Source organism: Agelaius tricolor, unplaced genomic scaffold (genome assembly GCF_023055355.1).
Source record: "Agelaius tricolor isolate 1412-34295 unplaced genomic scaffold, bAgeTri1.0.p SCAF_1, whole genome shotgun sequence".
NCBI classification, from domain to species: domain Eukaryota; kingdom Metazoa; phylum Chordata; class Aves; order Passeriformes; family Icteridae; genus Agelaius; species Agelaius tricolor.
This window is the reverse complement of record NW_027269261.1, coordinates 45,515,790-45,540,559: the sequence shown is the minus strand read 5'-3', so window position 1 is coordinate 45,540,559 and position 24,770 is coordinate 45,515,790. Positions and strand designations below refer to the sequence as shown.

At 39.8% G+C, this 24,770-nt stretch overlaps 1 protein-coding gene across 3 annotated transcripts; it reads right to left on the bottom strand.

Annotated features, from left to right (window-relative positions):
• Positions 1–6,138: 6,138 nt before the first annotated feature.
• Positions 6,139–23,402, bottom strand: EDARADD (EDAR associated via death domain). 3 transcript variants are annotated; one of them, XM_071432391.1, is made up of 6 exons: positions 23,250–23,402; positions 18,985–19,043; positions 17,741–17,780; positions 14,683–14,771; positions 11,870–11,915; positions 6,139–9,390 (listed from the first exon to the last, which is right to left on the bottom strand). In XM_071432391.1, the coding sequence occupies exons 1-6, from the start codon at positions 23,278–23,280 to the stop codon at positions 9,014–9,016; spliced, it is 642 nt and encodes a 213-aa protein (XP_071288492.1). In that variant the 5' UTR covers positions 23,281–23,402; the 3' UTR covers positions 6,139–9,013. The 3 variants fall into 3 exon arrangements, with proteins under 3 accessions (XP_071288492.1, XP_071288484.1, XP_071288500.1); XM_071432383.1 differs by having other exon boundaries at positions 18,985–19,046; positions 23,250–23,383; XM_071432399.1 differs by lacking the exons at positions 14,683–14,771; positions 17,741–17,780; positions 18,985–19,043; positions 23,250–23,402 and adding an exon at positions 12,623–14,666.
• Positions 23,403–24,770: the final 1,368 nt, after the last annotated feature.

The window sequence follows — 24,770 nt, the reverse complement described above, 5'->3', positions numbered from 1 at the left end:
TCTGGTGACCAAGTCCCATCAGCCTGCGAAGGCAGGGTCACCTCGAGCAGGTGACGCAAGAATGCGGCCAGATAGATTTTGAAGGGCTCCAGACAGGGAGGCTCCACGACCTCCCTGGGCAGCCTATTCCCAGTGCTCTGCCATCCTCTCTCTACATAAAGAAGTTCTCCCTTATATTCCTGAGTTTTAGTTTATGGCCATTTCTCCTCACCCTATCACTAGGCATCACTGAAAAGAGTTTGGAACCATCCTCTTGAACTCACCTTTGAGATCTATGCATTAATGAGATCCCCTCTCAGCCTTCCCTTCTCCAGTCTGAGCAGGCCCAGCTCTCACAGTCTGTCCTCCTAAGAGATACTCCAGACACCAAATCATCTTTGTCGCTTCCACTGGACGGTCTCCAGGAGCTCCTTGTCTTGTACTGAGGAGCCCAGAACTGGACACAGTGCTCCAGATGTGGCCTCTGTAGGGTGGAGTAGAGGGGCAGGATCACATCCCTCAGCCTGCTGGCCACACTCTTCCCAAGGCACCCCAGGATAGCATTGGCCCTCTTGGCTGCAAGGACACTGCCAACTTGTGGTCAGCTTTCAACCACCAACACTCCCAGGTCCTTCTCTGCCAAGCTGCTGTCTAGTAGATCAGCCCTCAGCCTGTGCTGGTACTTGGGATTATTCTTCCCAGGTGCAGGACCCTGCACTGGCCCTTGTTGAACCTCATTAGGTTTCTCTCCGCTCAACTCTCCAGGCTCTCCAATGGCCCACGATGACTGTGGTCATTTCTGTGACCATCTTCATGTCACCAGACCCAAACACAGTTTCAAAGCTCAGACTGGGTCATTGGCTGCCTCAGAACCTTTGTGTTTCTGAAAACATGGAAATCTTATACCCAACCCAATCTTTAAAACCACCGCCCCAAGGCTGCACTTCCATCCTCCTGTTCCCTTGCAGGCCCCAGTAAGAGTGATTTTGGCAGTATTGGTAAGGTCAGCAGGATGGCCAATGAAGTCCCTTGCAGTTTCACAGCTCATGATGTGTAACAACAGTCTGCTCAGAGAAGCACTACTTCAGGTTCCCCTGTTAATATGCTGGATGGGGAAAAGATGAGCACAAAAATAAAGAGTGCAATATAAAAGGCTCACAAGCTTAAATCACCATCTCCTATTCAATTAGAGGCATTCAGTATTCCTCTACCTTGCAAAAAGCAGTGTATGTGGCTGTAGAGAATTTAGAATGGCATTCAGCCACTTATCACAAAGACCACTAGAGTATCTTAGCTAGATAATATCCAGTCTTTTATTCCACAATTAACCAACACAAAAGCCCCATCTCAAATCATCTATCTACTTGCTAGAGTTCTGCTGATAGCTGTAGGACTGCTGCTTTAATGGGTACCTCAGCTTAGCTAAATAAGATTGGAAGGATTCATTCACAGAAAGGTACAATAACACTTCTTTTGAAGAGAATTGCAGAAATGAGGTACTCAGATAAAAGAGCAGCAGAGCAGATTGCCTGGGGAAAGGTACCTTAGAATCATGAATGGTTGTGAGAGAGGACTGACAACTATTGTGTGTAGTCAGGTGCTAGCAAAAAGCCTGCTATTCAACTGTTCTACATAATTCCACAGCGGGAATTATTCCACAGCACTACTTAAAAAGAGAACAAATAAAAGGTCTGAACTACCACTTAGTTTTTCTTTGAAGCTATTTTTCTAGGCACTCTAGTTGAAAAAGTAAAACACTTTAATAAAACCAGACTGACAGAAGTACATGAAATACACTCAATTGTCAGTATTAGACTGCAACCTCAAAGTAGGTTTGAAAGTTCAGGCCAAACAGCAAAGACAGAAAATATGCTGAAAGGTTGGAATAAAAAAATATGATGCAGAAAGGAAGAGCAATAGGTGGAAATGTTTCTAGAACCACGGAAAATAAAGTTTTACTACTTTACTACTTCTTGCTCAGGGCTCTTCTACTTTTGGGAAGAAACAAACCAGAGGAAATAAAGTGATTTGAGTTATGCACCAGTTCTTTTCTGAAGCAGAACAGCTGCTTGATTCATGTGATTTTAGGCTGTCATAGGCAGTTTATGAAATTTGCAGGGAAGCCCCTATTCCAGCTCCCAAACCTGATGCAGGGTTGACAATGAGTCAGTTGGGTTACAGCTTCAGCAGCTTTGTGCTAGCTACAGTGCTGTTGCTTTGTTCATAGACTGTCAGTCTTCTGCTGATTTCTTGTGACTGCTATTTTTAGCACCATTTACTAATGGCAGTCTTGGCAGCAAATAACAAAGTCTTCCCTTATTTCCACAGTCCAAGTCCTAATTCAGGCTTTTTCTTCCAAATTTGATGTGCATTCAACCATTGCTGGGACTGTGTGTAATCCTGTCAGCAGAGACTTCTCATGTTCTGGCAGAATTTTGCTTGCTGGAAAAACAGAAATGCTTTGTCAAAACAGATGCAGCCAATTTCAGCTGAAGTTAATATAGCAGCTATTCTTGGCCAAAAGGCCTTTAACTGAGGACCCTGTTACCCCTAAGAAATTTTACCTGCCTCTCCTGTCCTTGATTCCAAGCCTGTAACCTTGTGTCTCTCAGGATAGCAAGCCATGGTCCCAAAGTCAAGGTGAAAACAAACATAGTCACACTCACTTACTTGGCCTGGTATTTTATGCACAGTTCAAATTATAAAATTTCCATCAATAATGGAATTGCCTAGACTTGACATAAATTAACACTAGTCTCCATTAAGAAACCTGCCCATGGAAGTTACTCTTGACTAATGTTTTTAAATTGTTGTTGTATATAATAACTAATTTTCCCTAGTTTATACAATACTACAGGCCACAGGGGTAAAGCCTCTAGCACATTGGACTGTTCAGCAGACATTTTGTGCTTAAGGACTTCACATGATCTCAAAAGACTGACATTGTTGTGTCTTCTGTAGTTTTAGTGGAGTTGTTTGTACATTACAGCATTTTCTGATGGAAATTATTCCCCTAGCTTCTTTGAAAAGCTTTAGACTCAAGGAGGACATAAGTCACCACCTCTTGGTACACCAACATTAAAATTTCAGTTGACAGCCCAGCTGGCTCAGTTTTTACTTATCTATGAGTTAATCAGTGGCCTTCCATAACTCTTCCTTGACATGTCACTATTTAGCTTCAGTGATCATTCAGATTTTCCAGGTTTCAGTTTAAAGTTGCAAATCACAGGAAACAAAAAGTAATGTTTTTTTTAAATGGGCTTACAGATTCAAAAGCTTAAAATGCAACAGCTGCTTCAGCAACTACCAAGTATTCTATTTTTTTGTTGCAATGCCTGCTTTTTAAAGCAAAACACTGAAGAGAAGCATAAGAGCAAACAAGCTACAGAATAGATATGTGGGCCAAAGGATAAAGAAGATACCAAGTCACTAGACCTTTTGAAAACCAATTACAGGCCATATAACCCTTAAAACATACTCACCCCTTCTTTCTTAAATCAGTGACACAACACTCCAGGTTTCCTGAAAGTCAGGATCACGCCTTCATTTGCATTGCAATAGCTGGGAGAGCAAACCTGTGCTGTGCTTGCCCTGTCTGCACACCCAGCACACCCCCACCCCCGGGCGCTTGTGCCACAGTCTGCACAGTGATTCAATCCCTGCCTACCTAGGGACATAAAAACTAGGAAATATCACATATCTGTGCCAAAGGAAAGACTGTGTGATGTTCTTCAAACTAGGGACCGTGACCAAGCCCAAGATCCCTAGAACTTCACCTTCACACCTTCATTATCCTCCTTGCAGTTGCTCCTGGATATCCCTGGTGGGTCTCTGCAGTTATAGATGAGCTCACCTGCCCTCAGCTCTGCTGCATTTTCAAGGGAGACGTGCGAGGGTGTAGTATCACCTCTCACCACGAGATGGTAGCTGTTTCCTGATGGTTAGAGACAATCAGGCTTTTAAAAGACCTTTGAGATGGTGAACTTCTCTGCTTCAGAGAAAGCAGAGGCAAAAGTAAATAAGGACCAAAAAAACCACCCACTGGTTGCAGGATTGTGAATGAAGTAGGGGAAGCTCACATATATTGGGTGCAAAGACAAAAATAAATTCTCAGCTTAGACTCAAGATATTTTTACTACTGTAAGGATTTGTGTGCCCCTTTCTTATCATAGCTTTTTCCATTAAAGAACTTTTTAGTTATGTAAATTTTTTTTATGTCATCAACAATATGAAACTTCAGGGTTTGGGATTTTTTTTTTTGAGACAAAAAACATTCCCAAATTAAATATTGGGGGGGTAATTTTGAAACAAACTCATAATAAAAAAAGAATAATTTCACATTCATGTGTAAAGTTGTGTATCCATTCCTTGCTGTACATAGATACACAGAACACATTTATTATCCAAGTTACTTGCGCTGATCTTTCTCATTTAAGAATCTCGGGCAACTCTCATTACCACAATAACAAATATACATTTCCTCAAATGACCTGCCTTTGAACTCAAGAATCACTGTTTTACAAAGGCAAAACACAGAGATCAAGCTAGTAAGTATGCCCAGCTGTTAATTGCCCCTCTGCCCCTAACAGAGGGTACAGCAACCCTTTCCCAAGGCTGTCTACTTCTCTTTGCTGTTAGTTTCTTGTAAGATGGAGTCAGTCCCAGTCCTTGGCCAAAATACAGGCAAATACTACTGACTGCACCTCTCAAAGTAAGTTCTTTTAGTGCTGCTGATATTCAGCCTGTTCAACCCGTAGATCCATACCTTCCCTATCCACTTAAGGCCAACTGACCATAGACATGGAATCAAGACTAGCTGAATTCAGACTAGGAAAAACACTTTTCTGTCAGAAAAAAAGAGGCAACAAGCTCACATCCTCATTTAATGGTGCTCTGCCCTTCTGTCCAAAACTGAACCAAAATTTAAAATTTACAAGATATATTGAAAGTAATTATGAATAACTAATTGCTTTGCCTTCATGGACAGAAGAACATGATCTGCTGCAAAAATTACACAAGTAGGCTGCTCTTTAAGTTATTATAAATGCCATGCACTTCCTTTGACCTTGTTTAAACAGTTCTTCTGTCTGACAAATAATTTCCAGCTATGTCTGGCCACAAGTCAAGAGTGCTACCCTAGATTAAAGAATCATAAGACAGAATTTACATTTCTCTCCTCTTGCTAACAGCTTGACTTGGAACTGTGGGAGGCCTTTTGAGACAGTGAAAAACATGTAGTCTGTTGCACAAAGCATTGCCCAGGCCAAGCTGCAGATCTCCATTTTTCAGTACTGGTTCAGGAATAACCTTAACTTGTACAGAAACTGTAAACCAATTTTGAAGCAAGCATCTGGGACCACACTGACTATGCCTATCCTTTATGGTAGGTTCCAAAAGACAGTCCCAAACCTATCCTGCATTCCTCTCCACAGATCCAAGGGAAGTGCATGGAGAGTAAAGCAACTGGACACTCTCACCATTTTGCTGGGGATAACCATAGTTGTCCTCACAGGACAAAACAGGCTGAAAACTAGTTTCTCACAGGAAAACTAGGTTCTCCTGGAGCACAGGACTACAACTTTGTCATTGAAGAACAGTAATTAAACTCACTTTATCTTAGATAAGCTTGCAGGAATGAAATAATACAGTGGTTTGACCAGCTTCATAGAAGCCAAAATGGGTGGCAAAGGCCACTGATCATCCTGCAGGCACAGAGACAGCAAGCAAAAAACTGGAAATCCCTGAAGGGAGAGCAGGTCTTTCACAGGAATAGGAGAAGGATATAATGGAACAAAACTGATAGCCTAGTAGAACCTTTTTAGTGTACAGTATCAGATTGGGTATTAATTCAGGAAAAGTTCACCCCATATAGGTTTCTTACCTCTCTTAGTCAGTAACTCAGCTACAAGTTTCTAGATAAATATTTTTGTTCATCTTATCAAAATTAACTAATATTTCATACAGAAAACATTTTTAAAAAAATGTATGTTCCTTTCTTCAACAGCAGTATGTGTTGCAAACGAAAGTGCCTTAAGGCATCATGAATTTCAATACAAGATATTTTTTACACAGAACAACTAATTGATAGTTCAGTAATTCCAAGGGGTCTGGTGAGAAGGAAAACAGCTGTTTTCCCAGCTGTAATAAAAACAAATACAATAAAGTCAAACATCGACAACTATATTTCTTCTAAAATAGTACACATTATAACAGAAGACATAAGAATAAATTGAACACTCAAGACCAATATCTTGTAAACAGATATAAAACTAGAAAAAGAGTGTGTACATCTCCATTTATGCCATACAAGGAGGAAAAAAAAGTATTTCAAGTATAGTTATGAGTAATCCAGTGTGTGGTGAAGTTTAAGGCTAACATTTTCAACCTTCAGAGCTGAATTTATACTGAATCCACCTATGAACTCTCAGAAGCAGCTTTATTTCCATCTAACATGAACTCTTGCATATGACATTGACTTTTGAAGAAGTTCAAGGGATCAAACTCATCTTCACAAGACAACAGAGTTTCCTCAAAAGTGGGTATATTTCAGTTGAACACCTTGATTCAGGAATGTTACTGCATCATTTCATATTCCCATTCTGATTCTTAGATGAGGATTCCAGCTCCTAGCTGGTCTGGATCTACCAAAGCACAGCATGTTAAAAATACCACACAAGATATACCTGTGGTATGTTATGGGAGGCAAAAGCTGTGTGCATACATGCCAGCACTCATCACTCAGAAGAACAACTTAACACATGCAGGAAAGATTCTGTGCTGTCCTTGTGAGCTAGCAAGGGCCTCCTGAAGATAAGGAGAAGCCCCATATCTCTCCTGAAGGAAGACCAAGGTTGTTACCATGGAGACCAGAGGAAGGAGAGAAAGTTAAGAGATATGGGCTCTGGCTGGCTCACAGAGTGATGTGGCTCCCTGATCACCTACTGGGAATTTTGTTTCTCTCTTATGACCAATGGGCACTGAATGTGTATGTTGGATGGGTGTAAATATCTTGAAGATGTGTAAAAGTAATGTTGCTGTAATAAATCTCTCTCTTGCACCCTTTTGATGGAGTTGTGTATTTTTGTACTTTGTTGTGCTCTATAACAATAAACACAGAGACATATGAACCTAAATCCTGCATGCAGACAGCCCAAGGTATGGGAATTATGTTGGACAAGCTGCATTATGAGCTATTTGCACATCAGCAGTGGATGCCTGTGCAGGACCTGAAAGCAGCAGGCAGCCCAGCCACAGCCATAGTCCCCAAAGCTGAATCTAGAGCATCTAACTCAAGACAGATTATTTGCAAAAGTTATGAGCTGACAGACACCTGTTGTGACACACCCACTCTTAGAAGAGAACCATTAAACACTTAAACTCCAGCCCCAAGAAGACAGAGCAGTAAAATTTTCTCCTTAAAATACAGCTAGAAAACTAGAGTTCTAAAGAGTAGCAGCTTTTTTGAGGAATGGTTAAAAAAATTCATCACAAAATCCAGTCTTTTCTAAAAAAATTAAAATTCAAACCTCAAATTTAGGTCAATTTCTTTACCCTGAAACAAGACTTTCAGCTTCTTGAAATCACTAAAATAAAGCTAATTTTATGTCAGTCCAGAACAAGTGCCTGACTTGAAAATGTTAGTCTTTACTTCTAGCTCCTCTGTAACCATATCACTCAGTATCTATAGTAAAGTATTACTAGAGGTCCCTTTTCAAACTCTTACAGTAAGAAACTCAGCATACAGCATTAGACTTCCCTCAGCTTCACTACTAATTATTATATCTACTCGAGAAAAGTAAACAGTGTATCAACCTGCACCCCATTCTAGTTTTGCCCTACAGCTTGACCAGTGCTTGGGTATATACACCTATATACATACTACATGTCTGAGATGTCAGAAGAATGGTAGGAGAAAGGCCAATTCTGAAACATTTAAAATGTAAACAGTGTAATTCAGACAATCAGAATCCTTTAAAAAAATCAGTCTAAACTACTGTAAGTGCTTTAATAGCCATCCACCTGGGCTGTAGGTGAACTCAGCTGTTCATTTTCCATTAGAGTGGTTCTAATCAATATATAGTGCTAGTTTCACACAAGACTGCAACTGCCTTGGTGTGGGACAGAAAGTAGGCCAACCCACAGAACTGTAAAGAAAACCACAGCCTGTGAAAAGGGAAGTTACAGTCAATACTAACAATACCCTGTGGTGCCATCATCCCACACTACAAAGTGAGAGGGATTTGATACCTGCACTCACAGTGTACACAGTCTTTAAACCTTTGGAAAGTAGTTTTAAGCACAGAGCCTTTTAATTGGATTTTTTTTGCCCCTGAAGGTTATGGGTTGAAAAGTCTCTCTGAATTGCATGATTTCTCTTAAGAGTAAATATATACACTATGATGTAGTAGCATGTAATTATTTTGTTTAACAGCTGTTATTGGTTAATGTCTACTCTTGTTCATAAGAGACTTAATTTTTTCAACTGTGATGTTGAATATTCAGTTAATTGCAACATTCAGATCCAAACTGCTGCCTGGAACACTGAGGTGTTCCTGTGCCAAAAACAGTGTCACAAAGCTTAAAAAAACAACTAAAAAGGAAGAAAAAAGATTCCACCTCATGTTCCACTAGGTAGAACATACAAAATTGTGGAAGGGCTACCAGTAAGGCCTAGAAACTTGCCTTCTAACTGTGGCTTTCCCAATAACAACAGCACACAACTAATGTGGTTCACAAGTGCTGCAGTAAAACAAGCAGTCTGGCTTTTTCATTCCTTTTCTATTTAGGAAGGCTGTGAACAGCAGCAAAGAAACTGAAGGTATTTGCAGACTCAAGAACTCAACCTGGATGATTCCATCCACTTTGGAAGGTTATCTTTGCAACCCTGAGGGCATAAAGCTTACATTGTGTATACAGTAGATAAAGCTTACACAGTATACAAACCCTCAGTACAGGCTTTCTCTCTCTTGCAAGGGAAACTTCCAATGTATCAGTGGTAGCTAGCATTTAACACGTACAGAATAACAACTTTGACCTAGAAATCATTCTGGTAAGTTCTGTTCCCTCTCTTGGGCCATTCCTCCTCCACCCATTTCAGCAGCACTTTCACAACATCAATTCTCTTATAAAATTTACAGAGATCAATCAGCTGCTCCACAGTCCGGTCACTATTCCGTAGCAAGAATTCCAAGGTGGGACTTTGGGGCTTTTGCTCAAGGAAACACAATTCATCATAAGTCATCCCCCACTTGCTTGCTAAATTTCTCCAGTTTTTCACTGTTGGATGGCAGGGATCCAGCTTTAGCCTCACTGTGTACAACAAGTCCTCATCATCGAGCATGTCACTGATGGTTGGTGCACGGAATAAGCACAAGGAGCAGGTGACATTTTCCTTGCAGGTTTTCTTGAGATCTGCAGTGAAAATAATTACGTGGGAAGAAATTAGGATCTATTGCTGTGGTATCACCAGGAACAAAAAGTTAAAAGCATATAGGGTTGAGGAGTATTATATTTCTTTGAATTGCTTCTGAAAAAGTCAGAATAGTGATATGTAATGCCTCTTCTCATGAAGACCTCATTAAATTACTTTCTAAAACTTCTCTCTTCACTACACTCTAATCAAAAGTGGCTTTAATCAAAAAGACAGTAGTTTTTAAAGACAGTACATTACTTGGAAAAGTTATTTATACTTGTACAGAAAAGACACAGGGTTCAATGCAGTATATGAGCTAGTATAGTCCCCTTTTTTTGTTTTGGAACAACGTCTCTTCCTTGAATCTACCATAATACCCACTTACATCACCAACAGGATTATGTGTGCATTCTGTGCTTCTTGTGTGCCTGTGTTGTAGAATGAAGGAAAAGGCTTTGCATTTATGAGCTGCTACCTTCAAAACAACATGAAATACATGCACCAGGAGAATCTCTGCTGACAGATCCAAATACAACTAATATCTAGTACTTTATCACAATGAAAAAGTAGATATGTTCCTTTGCTTTTTAAGGGCTCTTGCAATAAAAACTGTCTCTGTTTTGCCAACAAGACCTATTTTAAAGGTACATCAGAAAAGGAATAAAGTGCATACTCCTCCACACGCGAGAAAAAGAAAAATACCAAGTTGGTGAAAAAAAGTGGTGATATGTTCTAAAATCTGCATCAAATACTGAAAATTGCCATTTAGATATCTCCTACACACCACAGTCAGCATCTCCCCCAAAATTGGGAAAAATGTGGTGCTATCAGGCTATATTATATATTAATACCCCTTAAACCACATAGAAACCAGTTCGAGTCGTACCTCTAGTCCAAGTCTAATACCAAGACCTTTAACACTGCAACACTTCAGGACATGGCCTGAGCATTTTGGCTGCAGACATGACCTTCACTCTCCCTGCTCCTTTTTGAAAGCAGGGAGAATCTGGTATCTCCAAATAGTATATAATGGACACAGCCTAGAAGCTTTTCATAAAGTTTCTGTGCTCCAGCCTCAGTGCACAGCTTGAAATAGGGAAGTAGCTAGTCCTACTTCAGATGAAACTCTGAAAAAGGGGCTGATAGTAATCAAAAGATTTATTAAAAACAATAGAAAACAGTGACACACAATTTACAAGTGCTGTATCAGAGGCCTGAACTGTATCTCTGGCAAAGGAAAAATCTGGTAGTTAGTGCCACCTACTCATAAGGACAACAGCATCTGTTCAGGCTGTTTGTTTGTGGGATTTTGTGGCTCTTTTTTTAACATCAATTATTTATTTTCAGTAATTATTGTCAGATTGTGTGAAAATTCCAGAATATAATGTCTGCATGCATGTTCTATTTATTTTTAAAGAAAGAACAGGCTATTGTTAGTTTGTAACATTGCTCATCAGATTGTTTTTTTAGCAGGCCAAGGACAACTTCTGAAGTTTTCAACAAGTCAGGACGTGCAGCAACAACACCGCTGCGGAGACATAACTTCATAGAAAGGCATAGATTCCCTGTTAAAGGGAAACATGTTCTGGTGACATCTTAGCTAACAAGTATTCCACAGGCCTTGCAGCTGCTCTCTACAGGAATATGTATGTTAACTCTTCTGTTCTTCTCTAAACTTGCTGAAGTGAGACAAAACTTTCTTGCTTCATTCATGCCAACCTTTACTTATACCAACAAGGCAAAATGAATATAATATAATCCAAGCAAATTTCTGGCTGAGCGCATGGGGCAGGAGAGCACCCTATCTGAATTTCATCTTATTTACTCTGGCAGGGTTGACAGGGAAAGTTTTTCTTCCAATAGAAACAGGGAAGAAGGGGTAAAGAAAACACCTCTGTAAAAGGGCAGAGATATAAGTAAACAAAACTAAACGAACCTGCTTCTTGTGCTATACCATCTGGAAGACTATCAAAAGCATCATAAAGAACCCTGCTTTTCTAAGGTGGTCCTGTCCTAGACACTGACAAGCACTACCCAACTAACGGCATGATCCTAATGCTACCTGATAGGACAAGCTGCCTTACTAATAGGAAACTCTCAGTTTCTTACTGTTAGACTAAGAGAACTGTATATCATACACCCCTCCCCAGCAGAACTCACACAAATGGTGGGATAAGCACTCACAGCCTACTGCCAGCTTCTGCTCTCTCCTGACAGCTATTTGCATGTCACTTCCAAAGGCAGAAGTACTAAAAGTATTTGGAAAGCCCAAGTTACATATTTTGTATGGTCTGCGTTATTGATCACCATCCTCCTAGAACAAAGAGGAAGCTGTAAATGACACTGGTAAGGAAATGAGCTCCATAAGCACTAATTATCCAGGCAGTTATTTGTTGTGACAAATAGCAGATTTTAAAAAAGCACTTTCTAATAAAACCTAGGAATAAAATAGGAAGAACAATAAAGTTGACATATTACCTGAAAGCGATTCGTCAGTATGGTTTTGTGTGTCTTTGTCTTCTGGCTACAAAGCAGAAAACAAATATAAAGTAAAAATAAAACAATGTAACTGAACAACAGAATAAGTATTTGACTAATTTACAACCAGCAGGAGATTACTTAGAAGAATCCCAAGCTACTTGTAAAATCAGACAGGAAATAGACATATAGTTTTGAGGAATTGCTAACAATCTGGAGTCTTTTCAGGCAGCATTTCCATGCTTTGGCTCATGAAACTGCTCTGTCGGTTGTATGCACTGAACAACAGCATTTTTATTAATGATATGCTATAGCATTGCATCTTGTGACTAACTCTCTATTAAACACCCAAAAGTTATTTAACAAGCCATATGTTTTGATTTAAAAGATTTTTAAAATGTTTTGCAATGTAAAAACCAAGAATTTTGTAACAAGCAGCAATAAGGGATTGTTTTATGGATTTAGGCAAAGGGGAGAAATTTTTTTTACGAACTTCTTTACATACATGGGAAGCTTTTACAGACAACAGGTGGAGGTGAATATTTTTGCAGATCACATCTACCCCTCTCCCTATTTGAAGTTAACATTCCCTCAATGATGTTTCATCTGCTAATTAAACATAATGAAATAACTTAGCAGCCCGAGACTGTAACACACGTTGTAACATTTAAATTCTACTAGTTAGCAACCTCTAATAACTGGAAGGACAGCCCCTTGACTGTAGAACTGTGGGGAAACTGCAGCTGCCCTTACTTTAACTATGCAGGTGTGGAGCCAGGTGAAATAGCTTTCTTCTGTTGAGGATTTAAAGATGAAAGTAGAGGGGATTTTCCCTTTAGATAGCTGCAATGAAGTATTGTTGATCTTTTTGTATTGTGTCATTCTTCTGAAACAGCAGGCTTCTTAATTTTGCAAGTTGTGCATACAAACAGAAGTCAATATATGGGTAACAATATAGTGTAATAAGATACTCTAGTCCAACCTGCTACACCTTCTTTACTAAGAAATCCACTAAAAATAGAATACAGGCAATTTCAGTTGCTGTGGTGAACTTGCATGCATTCATGATCTAATTATAAAGAAGGTGAACTCTCTCCAAAATATTTACAGACTTTGTTAAGAAAGGAAAAATTTGCATACTGTTTTCAGTATTTCTTTACTCCCTGAAAACTGCAAGACCACACATGCAACCTCATCAAAATGTCTGCTCAAGAGAGATCATCTCTCTATCTAAGAGAGATGTCAATTGCAACTGAATAAGCCTTGCCATTATCTTCTAGCAGTTTACTTTTCTACCACGACAGCTTTATCTGGACAACGCTTTTTAAACACAAAGTTGGCCTTCACGGCAACATGTGAGCACACAAATTTAAAAAAATTAAATCTGCAGTTTCTGATTATAGTAATTGTCTCCACTCCAACAAATGCCATACTGAGCCTCAAGGAGCAAATTCCCAGAAGATTAAGTCATTGGGGAGAATGAGGAACTTCCCAGGACAGCTCAGCCTCCCCAGACATCTACTTCAAAAGAAAATAAATAAGCAAATTTAAAAAAAACAAAAACAAACTGAACAAAACAAAAAAAATCCACACTAAAAAAAAACAAAAAAAAAAAAAAGGAAAAGCAGATACTGTTCACTTAACTGCTGTACTGAACCTCATTTCTCAGACTTTATCAATTCATTGAAGTTCAAACCTTACTGTGAAAGCCAATGCCTAAGTGCCCTTGTGTCATTATACATGCCTTATGAGGCATAAAAAATAAGAGTGGGTAGTACTGCAAAAAGTACAAAGAAAAGCAGCAATACTTACCTGTGCCACACATGTTTTCAAAATTCATATTTTTACTGATCAGTCATAATCCAAATTATCATGTCAGATGCACTCAAGTTTATTCAAGATCATTTTCTTGTAATGTAATTGCAATAAGTGAAGATCCAATCATCCTCTACAGGTCAAATCAAAGCCATAAACTTATGTGCAGTCTGCAGGTAAGCAGAAAATTTTCCAGCTCTGTGGAACCATTACCACCCTAATACACTGAATTATCTTTATGGTGATTCTAAGTTGCCAACAAATGCTCTCTTCTTGATGATGGCAAGGAACAGTTACCTCCATCATCTGTGAAATGCATACCAAACCCATGTTTGTTTCTGATGGAATTCAGCTGGGACTCTGGCATTAGGAACTCCTTTTAATTCTTCATCTTGCTGGAAAATGCTCATTCATTTCTCTTCTCCAAGTTTCTGCTCAACCCAAAGAGAATCAATTTGAAATTCAGCAAAAAACATTCACTTGAAAGATGATAACCATGGAGCATGGGAGTCACTCAGCATTGCCCTTCCTATGGCAATGCAAGATGTCACAAAAAGCAGACAATGTTTCAGCTATGGGAAGAGCAGTATCCCAAAATCAAAGCAAAACCATCCAATGCCTCCCTAAAGACAAAATCTAGGTTTTCTTACTTCTTCACTGCCTGGCTTTATTTTCACCAGGAAATATTTTCATCAGAGGGACAGCATGCATGACAAAGCTTTAACACTTTGCTGGCTCTTCTTCAGAACATCTATACATTGATCAAAACCTATTTAAACTAAAAAGTACATGTTAATCATAAAATAATCTTTTTTTTTTTTGCTCTTCTCCACAAAAGCTCCCTTCATTGAACTCTTGAAAAGAAAGCAAATTTCTGGTCTGTTTTACTGAATAATTTTCTGCTCTCCAGATACAGTCTGAAAATATACTTATTCGTTAACATACTTACTGACTTAACAGCAGTAACTTAGTTCACATTCAAGCATCATTTTTCTTACCTGTTGTATTAGGCCAGAATCTGATGTAAGGGTCTTGATGTTCACAGATGCAATTTCCAAAGTAACTTGATCTGTTAGGTATTCCTCATCTAAGGCAAAGAGTGTGAAACACTAGTCTTCCACTCACAAATTTAAATAGTAAGTAATTTATGTTATCAAACAAATTACAGTATAGTTGCCTAACAAAAGATTTAACTCCATATCATGATCAAATGCTGGGAATTGCTAGATTAAAAGCCCAAAATGTTAAGTCAGCAGAGGCTGTAACAGTCATGCAGAGCATGACCGTGAGAAGAAATATAATCCTTGCAGAGATTAGATACTAAAGTAGCAGTTGTTTTCTAAACAAACATCACACTATTTTTAAAGCAAGAGTCATGTTGTTCTTTCAGAAAGCTGACTACAGAATATTAACTCCACCAATACAACAAAGTAGGCTGAAGATGTCACAAGTCGCTCTAATTTTTGTTTTCTTTTTCTCATCACACTTAAAATGACAGTTAAAATAAATACTGCATAAATATTTATCTTTTATTCTGCCCCTTTGTGAACTAGACTCATCCTAGTGATTCCTACTACACAGGAATGTGCTGAAGCACTGAAATAATCCATTTCAAAGTGTGTTTATCAACAGCCCTGGGAGTCCACTGAAGAGCACAGCATTCCCTAATACAGCACAAATTCTACTAACTTCTCAAGCATCACTTCGGCCCTCAAAATGGGATACAAAGGATACATAAACCCTTTGTGGACCTTGTACACTCTGCATGATTAGTAAGGTCCTCTTCATCAAACTATTTGCATGATTCTCCTGAGTCAGGTGGAGACCTAACCCATTAACACAAGGTTAAAAAGGGTTATATTCTACATGTTTTTACACACAAGAACCCTGCATGAGGGTGACTACATTTGTAGCACTGGAATGTTTCCATTTATTGTTTGTTTAGTGGCAAGATCTCATTGAATCCTTTATGAATCATCACATAACAGAAAGAAGCAATATTTTCTTAACTCACTCAAGAAACTGATCTGAATCAAATAATTCATCCTTACACTTACAAGAAAAAGAAAACCAAAAATCACTCTTCTTTTTCTGGTTTTGTAAGACAGATGGAAGATACTTCATCCCCAGTGATGTCAGTGTTTGGTAGAGGACCATCATTATTCTTTATGACTGTAGGTCCAGATACAACAACAACAAAAAAACCAAAACAGCAAAAAAAACCAACCAACCAAAAAAAAAAACCTAAAAAACCCACCCCAAAAAAAGGCAAAAAAAGCCTGTCTGAAAATGCAAAGCATGGGCATCAAACCTGTGAAAATAATATGCATGAAATTTGTTCTATAGTTGGGTGGAAATAGAATTATTATCAAATAATGATAAACACTAAGGCGACCTCTGCAAGATAAGAAGTTCCCTCAACTCCATCTTCTCTCATAATCAGCAAAGGGTGCCAAGAACTTTAACAAGTTATGGCTCCAAAACAGTCCATTAATTAATTGACCAATAAAAGATACAGACAGCCCCTCTCACCAATGTACTGTCTGTTCAAACATTAAATCTGAAACAGATATAATTGTGTGTTATACAAAATCAGACTGGCATATCTGTCACAATTTTTAGTTGACAGACTCATACTTCTAAGTTTGTATGTTTTATAGAAATAACTATGAAAAGCCATTCTTAAAGAAATAATGAAATTTACAGTAATGAACAGAATACTAAGAGGTATTTGTATTACATTCAACTTCAAAGGGGAAATGTCAAGCTATACAAGTAATTACATCTTCTTACAATTAATAAGAGGAAATAAAAATGAAAATTAAATATAAACCAAGTGCACTTCCTTTTTACAGAAAGTGATGACCTTTTTACTTATGTCTTAGCTTTCCTTTTTAAATTAGATGCATTTAGAATATGCAATTTTGGATTTTAAACAGCCATGGCAAATTTGAAATTTAGGAATTTATCTAATTAATTTTGAGGAGGATCTAATGTCACAGGTGAAATAAAAAACAGAACATGGAAAATAATGTTCTAGTGTAATTGCTTTGGTGCTAATAAACAATTTTGAAGGACCTGCCTGCAAATAAACAGAAACTAGTTTGTAACTTCAAGAGTCTTCATCCCACATGATCCTTCCCTGCTGAGCAGCACTTCTGAAGAGTGCTCATCTCTTCTGCCTGGCTTTCTCAAGCTCCAGAATAATCTCCAATTTTTCTTTAACCCCAGCCATATACCCCTCCCACTCCTCAGCACAAGTTTCCATCACGACAAGCCTGGTTTCCTGTGCTTGTCCCACTGCAGACCTGCTGTGCAATTGCAATACAGGATGGAGAACACACTACCTGCAGAGTGCTCCTCAGGCAAGCCCCTGCCAGGGCATTCTCTGGACAAAAGTCAATGGCCAAGCCTGGGATGACAACAAAAAAAACCACCCCACACATCAAGGAAACATAAGGAGGATATTCACTCTGTATAATCCATGTATTTTTCTTCAGAACCTGCACTCCCTCTCTCCTTTTTCAGCAAGGAGGGGCAGGAACTTGTGCAGAGTAGACCTAATAGTAGGTTCCCCAGTAGATGGTATTAAACCAGCTAAAGGTAAAAGATGGCATGAAGAGTTGACAGCTTATAAGGCTGGGAATGCAGTCAGAGGCAAAAGACCTGGAAAGTATTTCTTGATTTTATTTCTAACAGCATGAAGGCACTGGTAGTCCCTTCGAAGTCACTACCCAACATTATGATGTCCCTACCATCTGTTGTCTGAACCCTGTCTTTCAATGGCACCACTGTATTTTCCTTTCAGACCAAGAACTCAGGTCTTCTGATGATATTTTTAGAGTGACTTTAAGATGAAAACTAAACTTGAGAAGGAAATTTCAAAAGTTAGATAAACACACCAAACTGACCTCAAAAATAAAGAGGGCATTACATTTAAAGCACAAATATGTAGAAAAAGCATGAGTATTTTAATCTGTTGGGTAACACCACTGGTTTTATTGCAGATAGCAACAGATCAATGATATCTGAATAGAGAGAATTCACAATACTTACCTTTAGGTACTCCTGTGTCTTGGACAGGATATTTTTCTGTCTGTTACAAAAAGGCAAGAAACACAGATGTTTGTTATTTTGAGTGCAATTGTGCTGGGGAAAGAGCAGTTATATACTCTTTCTTTATGTACTTTTGTAAGTGCACAATTATAGTAGTATCTCTCAAGTTGCTACTAGTTGATCTGTTCACCATCAAATACAGCAACACTCTTCTCTGGAAACTGAGATGTTACTAAAACTGCTCATTAGCACTTGAAGAAGTAATAGAGATTGCTGCTTTGCTACGGTATTTTTAAAGCTATTTTTAGTGAAAAAGCAGAGTTTAGGAAAGAAATTTTGTACTGAAGTAGCAAGATAATCTTGAAAAGGTAACGCATGTCAGAAAGAACAGACATGACTTCAAATTGTCTTTTAGGAGATTAAGCTTTTAATAAAATGTTACTGCATTGAAAGAAAAAGAAATATTTTCCCTTCTGCTCTAAACTTACATAGCTGATTAAGAGGGAATAGGAAGTGGTTATTACTGAGTTTAAGGAGGCAGCTACTGATTCCCAGGCATAACATAACTTATCATTATATCTGACACTTACCTCCTTCCCTATGCCTCTCGCCCTTATATGAAAGCAGGTCTGCCTTTTACAGAAAGGCACATTTTAAAAAGTTGTCACAGAATTTCATATTATTCCCACGTGGGCAGGAGCCCGGGATGTTTGAGATCCAAGAGAGACACAAGCGGCGCTCGTGTGCCAGCGAGCACCAGAGGGCGCGGTTTGGTCCCTCCCGAGGCTCAGCCGGGCCTGCCTAAGGCACTGCTCTTGGATTCTGCCTTTCCATGACTCCAAATCAGCTACAGGAAGTAATAACAGCTTAGGAGTGTTGAACTTTTAAGCCCTAGGTGGGTTATTTTATCCGTTCAAACTATGTAGACAAAAGAATGTCAGCACTAATTTTTCTCAGTTGCTGGGACTTTCTTAAACTAAAGAGATGTCACTGCCAGAGCCTTTGGAGGTTATCCCATGGGCAGCTTCACTGATAATACCATCCAGTTCAGCTGATACACATGTTGGTATTTTTATTTACACTTTGACTGCACAGGTTAATTTATTAAGGCTTTTTGTGCACTCAAATCTTTTATATACACTGACAGTGTGAGTTAGCATCCTTGAATGTTTTCTCTCACTGTGGCATCACATAACCATACAGAGTTATAATGATTTCAACTGCACTAGACTAGAAACACATACCATTGTTAAGGAAAGAGTGCTTGGATCTGTATCCTCCACTGGCTCTTTTGCTGCATGATCTGCTGGAAAAAAGAAAACTTTATCACTGCATAGTCATTAAAATATTTCTGCCAATTCATATTTTGCTTCTTTGCTATTTTGCTTCAACGTAAAACACAACTGTACAGCCATTACATGCGTTATGTCATATTTCCACAAGAAAACATGACAAACTGGAAAATGTCAGAACTACTAGCACAGACATTAGAAACTACATGTAATCAGGACACCTAACTCTAGTTAGAGATTTTAGTTGAAGTCTATCTTTATTGAAAAAAAAAATCACAAAACATGTCAGCAATAAATACTAAAATTCAGTAAATTTTCTAAAAGCTAAGTTCTGTTCTCCTATTGACAGCATTGAAAGTTTTCCTCAAAGAAATAATTCAAACAGGAAACGAACATACCCACTACAACAAAAAATACTAGATTGAACATCAGATTACAACAGAAAATTGAAAACACTCATTTAAAAATATTTGAGCAAAATATTAATTATTTGTATACAATAGAACAGTAAAAATCTATTATATTAATATCAAGAGAATCAAAGCATGAATCTTCAAAGTACCTGCAGGTGAGTCATGAAATGTTAACCCCTCTGCATCAATAGCTAAATTGACAAATACTAGTGGGATACTGACCAAAAGTGCACAGAAAATCTGAAATCTCGTACAGAAGACAGGATTCACAAAATTACTCCTATAATTTAACATCATCCTGCCATATTTTTCAGAAATCTCTTCTGTTGATAAGAATAAATGTTTTCAAAAATTGAAAAACATTTTAAATTATGTGCTAAGATCTTCATTCTTGTCACTCTTGCTCTAAAAGTCACTTACTGCAAGTACACATTAAGTTTTCAGCAGCAACAAGAAAGACATGATTGTAATCAGTATTTGGTGATTACCTTCTTTGGAATATAAAAACCAGTAGATTTAGAACAGAGTCACAGAAATTAACTACAAAGCACACATCATAAACACTGAGCCCCAAAACAGAACAGAAGTTACACAGACACTATTCTAAAGAGCTCAAATTTAACATAATTGCTTATTTGGGGACCCACTCCTACCAATCCACTCAATACAACAGAACGAGCTACAGCAATAACCAGTGCAAGACAGCACAGTAAACTGAAAATAAAAAAGGAGGCAGCAGTGGGACAGAGTTGTTCTCCCTCCTGCTTCTGTGAGGCAGCCCCACCACCAGCAGTTCCTGGGTGTCCCTAAGATTCCATGTAAAGCCTTTCTCAGTGCTAGAGCCCCCAGGAAACCCACAGGCATTGTCCAGGCAGGTGGCACATGATCAGAGGGGTAGATGACAAGGGCTGAGCACACTCTTTGCACACTGAATGTAAACATTCAAAGGCACAAAAAAGGCAGGGGCCTATGAAAATGCCATTGAGCATTGTTCACACTGCAAATTAGAAAGCCATATGCAGAAGAGGAAGACAAACAAACAACCTAAACCCCATGTTCTTGTCATATGTCTTTTTTTGTATATAATAAATCCCTGCTCCAGAAACATGGAATTAACAAAATATTCTGGATAAAGCCTGCCTTGATAGCAACAGTCAGCACAAACTCTCAAATGCAGAGAAGTTGAGAGTCGCTGGGACATGGGAAAATACAATAAGCTGGCATAAGACATTGTTTGAGGGTAGGACCAAAAATAGAAGCTCCTAGTGGGAATTGCAGTGGAAAGTTGCAGGGGAGCTGGGCAAATAGAAGCCCACCCAGTAAAGGAAAGCTGAAAAACGAGGCACTGGGAGCCAAAGAAAGGCTCCAGGGAAGAAGGCCAGCCCAGGCATCCCTAGTCTCACTGTTTTTCCACTCAAAACCAGTGGCAAAGCATGCACCTTACTGTTGTTTATTCTGGAAGCCTTTCAGCTCCTCCTTACAGATTCTTAGATGAATTTTAAAAAAAAAAAAAAAGGCAACCAGCCAAACCAACAAAACAACCCCCAGAACTTTCTTTTTCCCATGTAAGATGAGCCTTGAGGCAGGTGAAGGCAGACCCCACAGAATGTCCAAGCCTTGGTGAACCTCACCGGCTACTGTAGCTATAAAAGGGCTCTGTCCTCTATTCTCTGTTACATCTCCCTGACCACCAAGGTACATTTTGACATTGGTAACTCACTTCCCACAACCCAGTGGGAAGCACTGAAAAAATTGGAGAAGCTCAGAGAAAACAGGCATTTGAAACAAGGACTTGATAGACCCAAGGGTATCTTTACAAGAGGTGATGGGGTACAAGGGTGGTACCTCTCACTCCTGCTTTCTAGGTCTCACACATAAACACAGTCATGAGAATCTGCATCTTTCTTGCTTGGCATTCATCCTGAAAAGTATTTTAAAATTGTATTTCATTTCCTATACCTCAATTGCTTTCCTTTATTTAACAGTTCTTTATGAAGAATAGTAATTTTCATTGTTTTGTTTAGGTTGCAGACTACTATTAAGTCTCCAGTTTTTTTGTAAGTGGCATGTATGTGTATAAATATTTGCACCTAAGATTAAAAACTCCACATATTGGGCTGCAGATGATTCACCAGGATCTTGTTGACCACTCATATGGCAGATAATCTGAAAACCACAGACCTAGTATTTTATTGTGAATAAGGCAATTTGAATGTCCTTTCGCCCTTTCCCACATGCATCTGCCCCAACATTCCACAGCTCATGTCATAGAGCTGGACACAGGTGCACAAAGCAGTAGAGAGGAAAGTTCTGTGTTTATCTCAGATGTAAACTATCCACAGTTTTGCATGCTGAAAGGCCAACAGGAACTGAGGGTATCATCTGATTGACTGTCTGATTTCATGGTTACTTTGACAGACAGCTTCATAACAACGTTACATGGGATCCCTTACAAAATCACTACCCTGTACTCACCCCAACAGGATACAGACACTGGACCATTTACTTCCCCAATCTTCTGCAGGGAGCCATAAGTGAGTTGACTCAGATGGATGTAAATCAGCATGTGCACATTGACTCGGACAGACACAAATCAGATTCAGTGGTTGCTCCTGAGGTTCATTTCTGCACCTGCATGCTGCTCAGCAGCTGCCACAGCTCTGCCAGGGCCCCCCCAGTATGACCAGTCTGCAAGAAGAGCAGCAGACTTGTACCGATGCCCACCTTTTCATTCTGTCCAATACCGCTGCTATTATTGGGATGCAATGCTCTGCACTTACCAGTGCGAACAGTTTTTCTGCCTTTCACCCTTGCATTGGAAGGAAGTCTAAAAGCGAGTTTTAGGGACCTCAGGATTTTGACCTTTAAGCAGAAGGGGTTTCAAAAAGCACCAAGGAGCAGAGACAGTCTTCTCCTCTTTTACAGTTTTACTCTGCAACACAGTCTTGACACCGACAGTAGTGAGTGAAGCCCCTGAAATCAGCTGTAGTTACATAGTTCAACCATGCACATTTCCACACCAAGGCTGGCATACACATTAATACTTTAACTTAGCACAACTTTAACAAGTAATCACTCTAATACTAATGTTGCTCACAAAGATGAATTCTTTGACTAAACCCAAATAAAAAATGTTGCTTTGACTAGGGGCACATGAATTTAGATTTGAATAGGAGGAGAAGATATGGCAAATTATACTAGAATATTCAGTACCCTGAAAAGCCCAAGTCCATCAGCACTTGTGTATTTTTGTTTACTGTCAATTACTCAAAACTTTGTCCCTGTCTGAGCAGATAGCTCATGGAAAAGTCTGTGATGCTGGCACACCACAGGTGAGGCGTTAAAAGTCATTTACACCATTACCATTACTATGTAAATTAAGGCACGTGGACTTCGTAGCCACCCGAGCTCTGGGCTCCTAAGAAAACGCCTTTTAAAAAGGTATTTTGAACCTGCTCTTAACTAGCGCAAACTAACTTAGACGCTAAATACTGGAGCAGGCTTGACAAGACAAGTTACGTTAAATCACATCAGCAGAGCACATGATAAATTATTACCGTACTTAACTGGCGTGTGCGGAGGGGGAAGGGAGCAACTTAAAAACCCTTTTCAGCCCGGCCGGGTGTGCGCTCCTCACCTGGCCCCCAGGAGCCGCGGCCCCGGCTCCGCCCGGCCCGGGATGGGCGCCGCGGGCCGCCCCCCGCGCACCGCCCGTCCCGGACCCCCGCGGGCCCCGGCTGCGGCCACCGCCCCTCGGGGCATCCCCGCCCGCCCGCCCGGCTCCCCGCGGCGCCCCAGCCTCACCTGGGGGCAGCGGGTCCTGCGGAGCGGCCATGGGGCGCGGCGCTCCCGCGGCGAGGAACGCGACGTGCCCGGAACCGCCGCCCTGCCGTGCCGCCCCCTTCCTGCGCCGCCCCGCCGCAGGTAGGGCGCTCCGGCAGGGACGGAGCCACGCAGGTCGGTCCCACCCATGGCCGGCGCGGTAGGGAAGCGCGTCTGCCGGGAGCCCGCATTTCCCAGCGGGAAATACCGCGGATACGTCGGTTTAAGTCCTCCCTAACTCAGGTGCTCCCCTGAGTGAAAACGCCGTGTTTCGCTGAGACCACAGACATGGAGTGCACGTACCGCTCGTCAAGTAGTGCTAGTTCGGATTTAAAAATGGGCCACTTCAGCAGTATGAAATCAAGTGTTCGCTGTCCTGTTCTTGCGAACATTTACGAGCCTAAATCACCGCTTTCCGACAGAGAAAGGCGGTCTCCATTAGGGCTTAAGGTGCATTTGCAGGTGGCTCAACGTGTACAGGGAGAGTTTACAAAAGCAAGTACTGCAGAGCCACAATCATAGACTGCACTGGTTTCTCACAGATATTTAAAGTTTGTTCTCTTATGCTACAGGCACTTCGAATACCATGACGAAGTCAAATCTTTGGATATAATTGCTTTTGAACCCCACTGTCATCTCTGGCAAATTCTCTCACTTATGATTTCCATGTAGAGTAATACAGGCTTCTTAAATGGGGTGTGCATGAAATCAAGCTCTAAATAAGAGATATTATGTATTGCTACAATGGAAGCAAAAGAAGCCGGCACAACTGAATCTGCCATTATAAAGATCACTTCTGTGAACCACCTGGCTCATTTATTAAAGAGGTAAATTTACAGATAGATTCTGTTCTGTAACACTGAGAGAGCTCCAATTTAGCCAACTGGCTTCCACTGGCACAACTATAAGTAGCCTTTGGTCCATTAAGCATTAAATTAAGTGCTTTTCCATGGATTATTTTTCATTTCTTGTGCATGTTCCAAATAATAATTTTTTTAAAGTGATCAAGATTAAATTGCTGTTGTTTCCACAATTTAAATTGATGACAGTAGCTGTCATCCTGAACAAGTATTTCTCACACTGCAGCCTGGAAAGGGTGGGGATGTGGCATGCACCACCACACCTGTTATTTTTTTAGCTTAACATCAGTAATATTGATGTTTTTCATTTATTTTCTTACTGAATTTCATCTGAGATAAATGGAGGCTCCACCACTGGATTATAAACACAAACATACGTATATCTCTATATATCTTAATCTCCAAGGCACAGCTAACAGATCACTACGATTTCTGCAATTCATGTGCAGAAAAAGATTTTTCTTTTTTTAGCTCTATCATTGAAGTCCAACTGTTCAAGGGGCCAGTAGCATCTCCTTTCTTCCACATTCATATTAAAACTCATCCTCAAAGAATAAGGGCATACTTCAAAAAGGTAACACCAAATCAAATTAGAACAAACACTGCTGATTCTGTGTGTTTCCCTAGATTTCCTTACAGCACA

Bases quoted from the DNA above. Each gene is read 5' to 3' on its own strand.
- EDARADD (XM_071432383.1), bottom strand. From the start codon at position 23,280: ATGGCCGCTCCGCAGGACCCGCTGCCCCCAG. The intron at 11,916-14,682 runs GTAAGAAAAATG...TCTGCTTTGTAG, and splicing joins ATTCTGGCCTAATACAACAG to CCAGAAGACAAAGACACACA. The intron at 9,391-11,869 runs GTAATATGTCAA...TTTTCACTGCAG, and splicing joins TACTGACGAATCGCTTTCAG to ATCTCAAGAAAACCTGCAAG.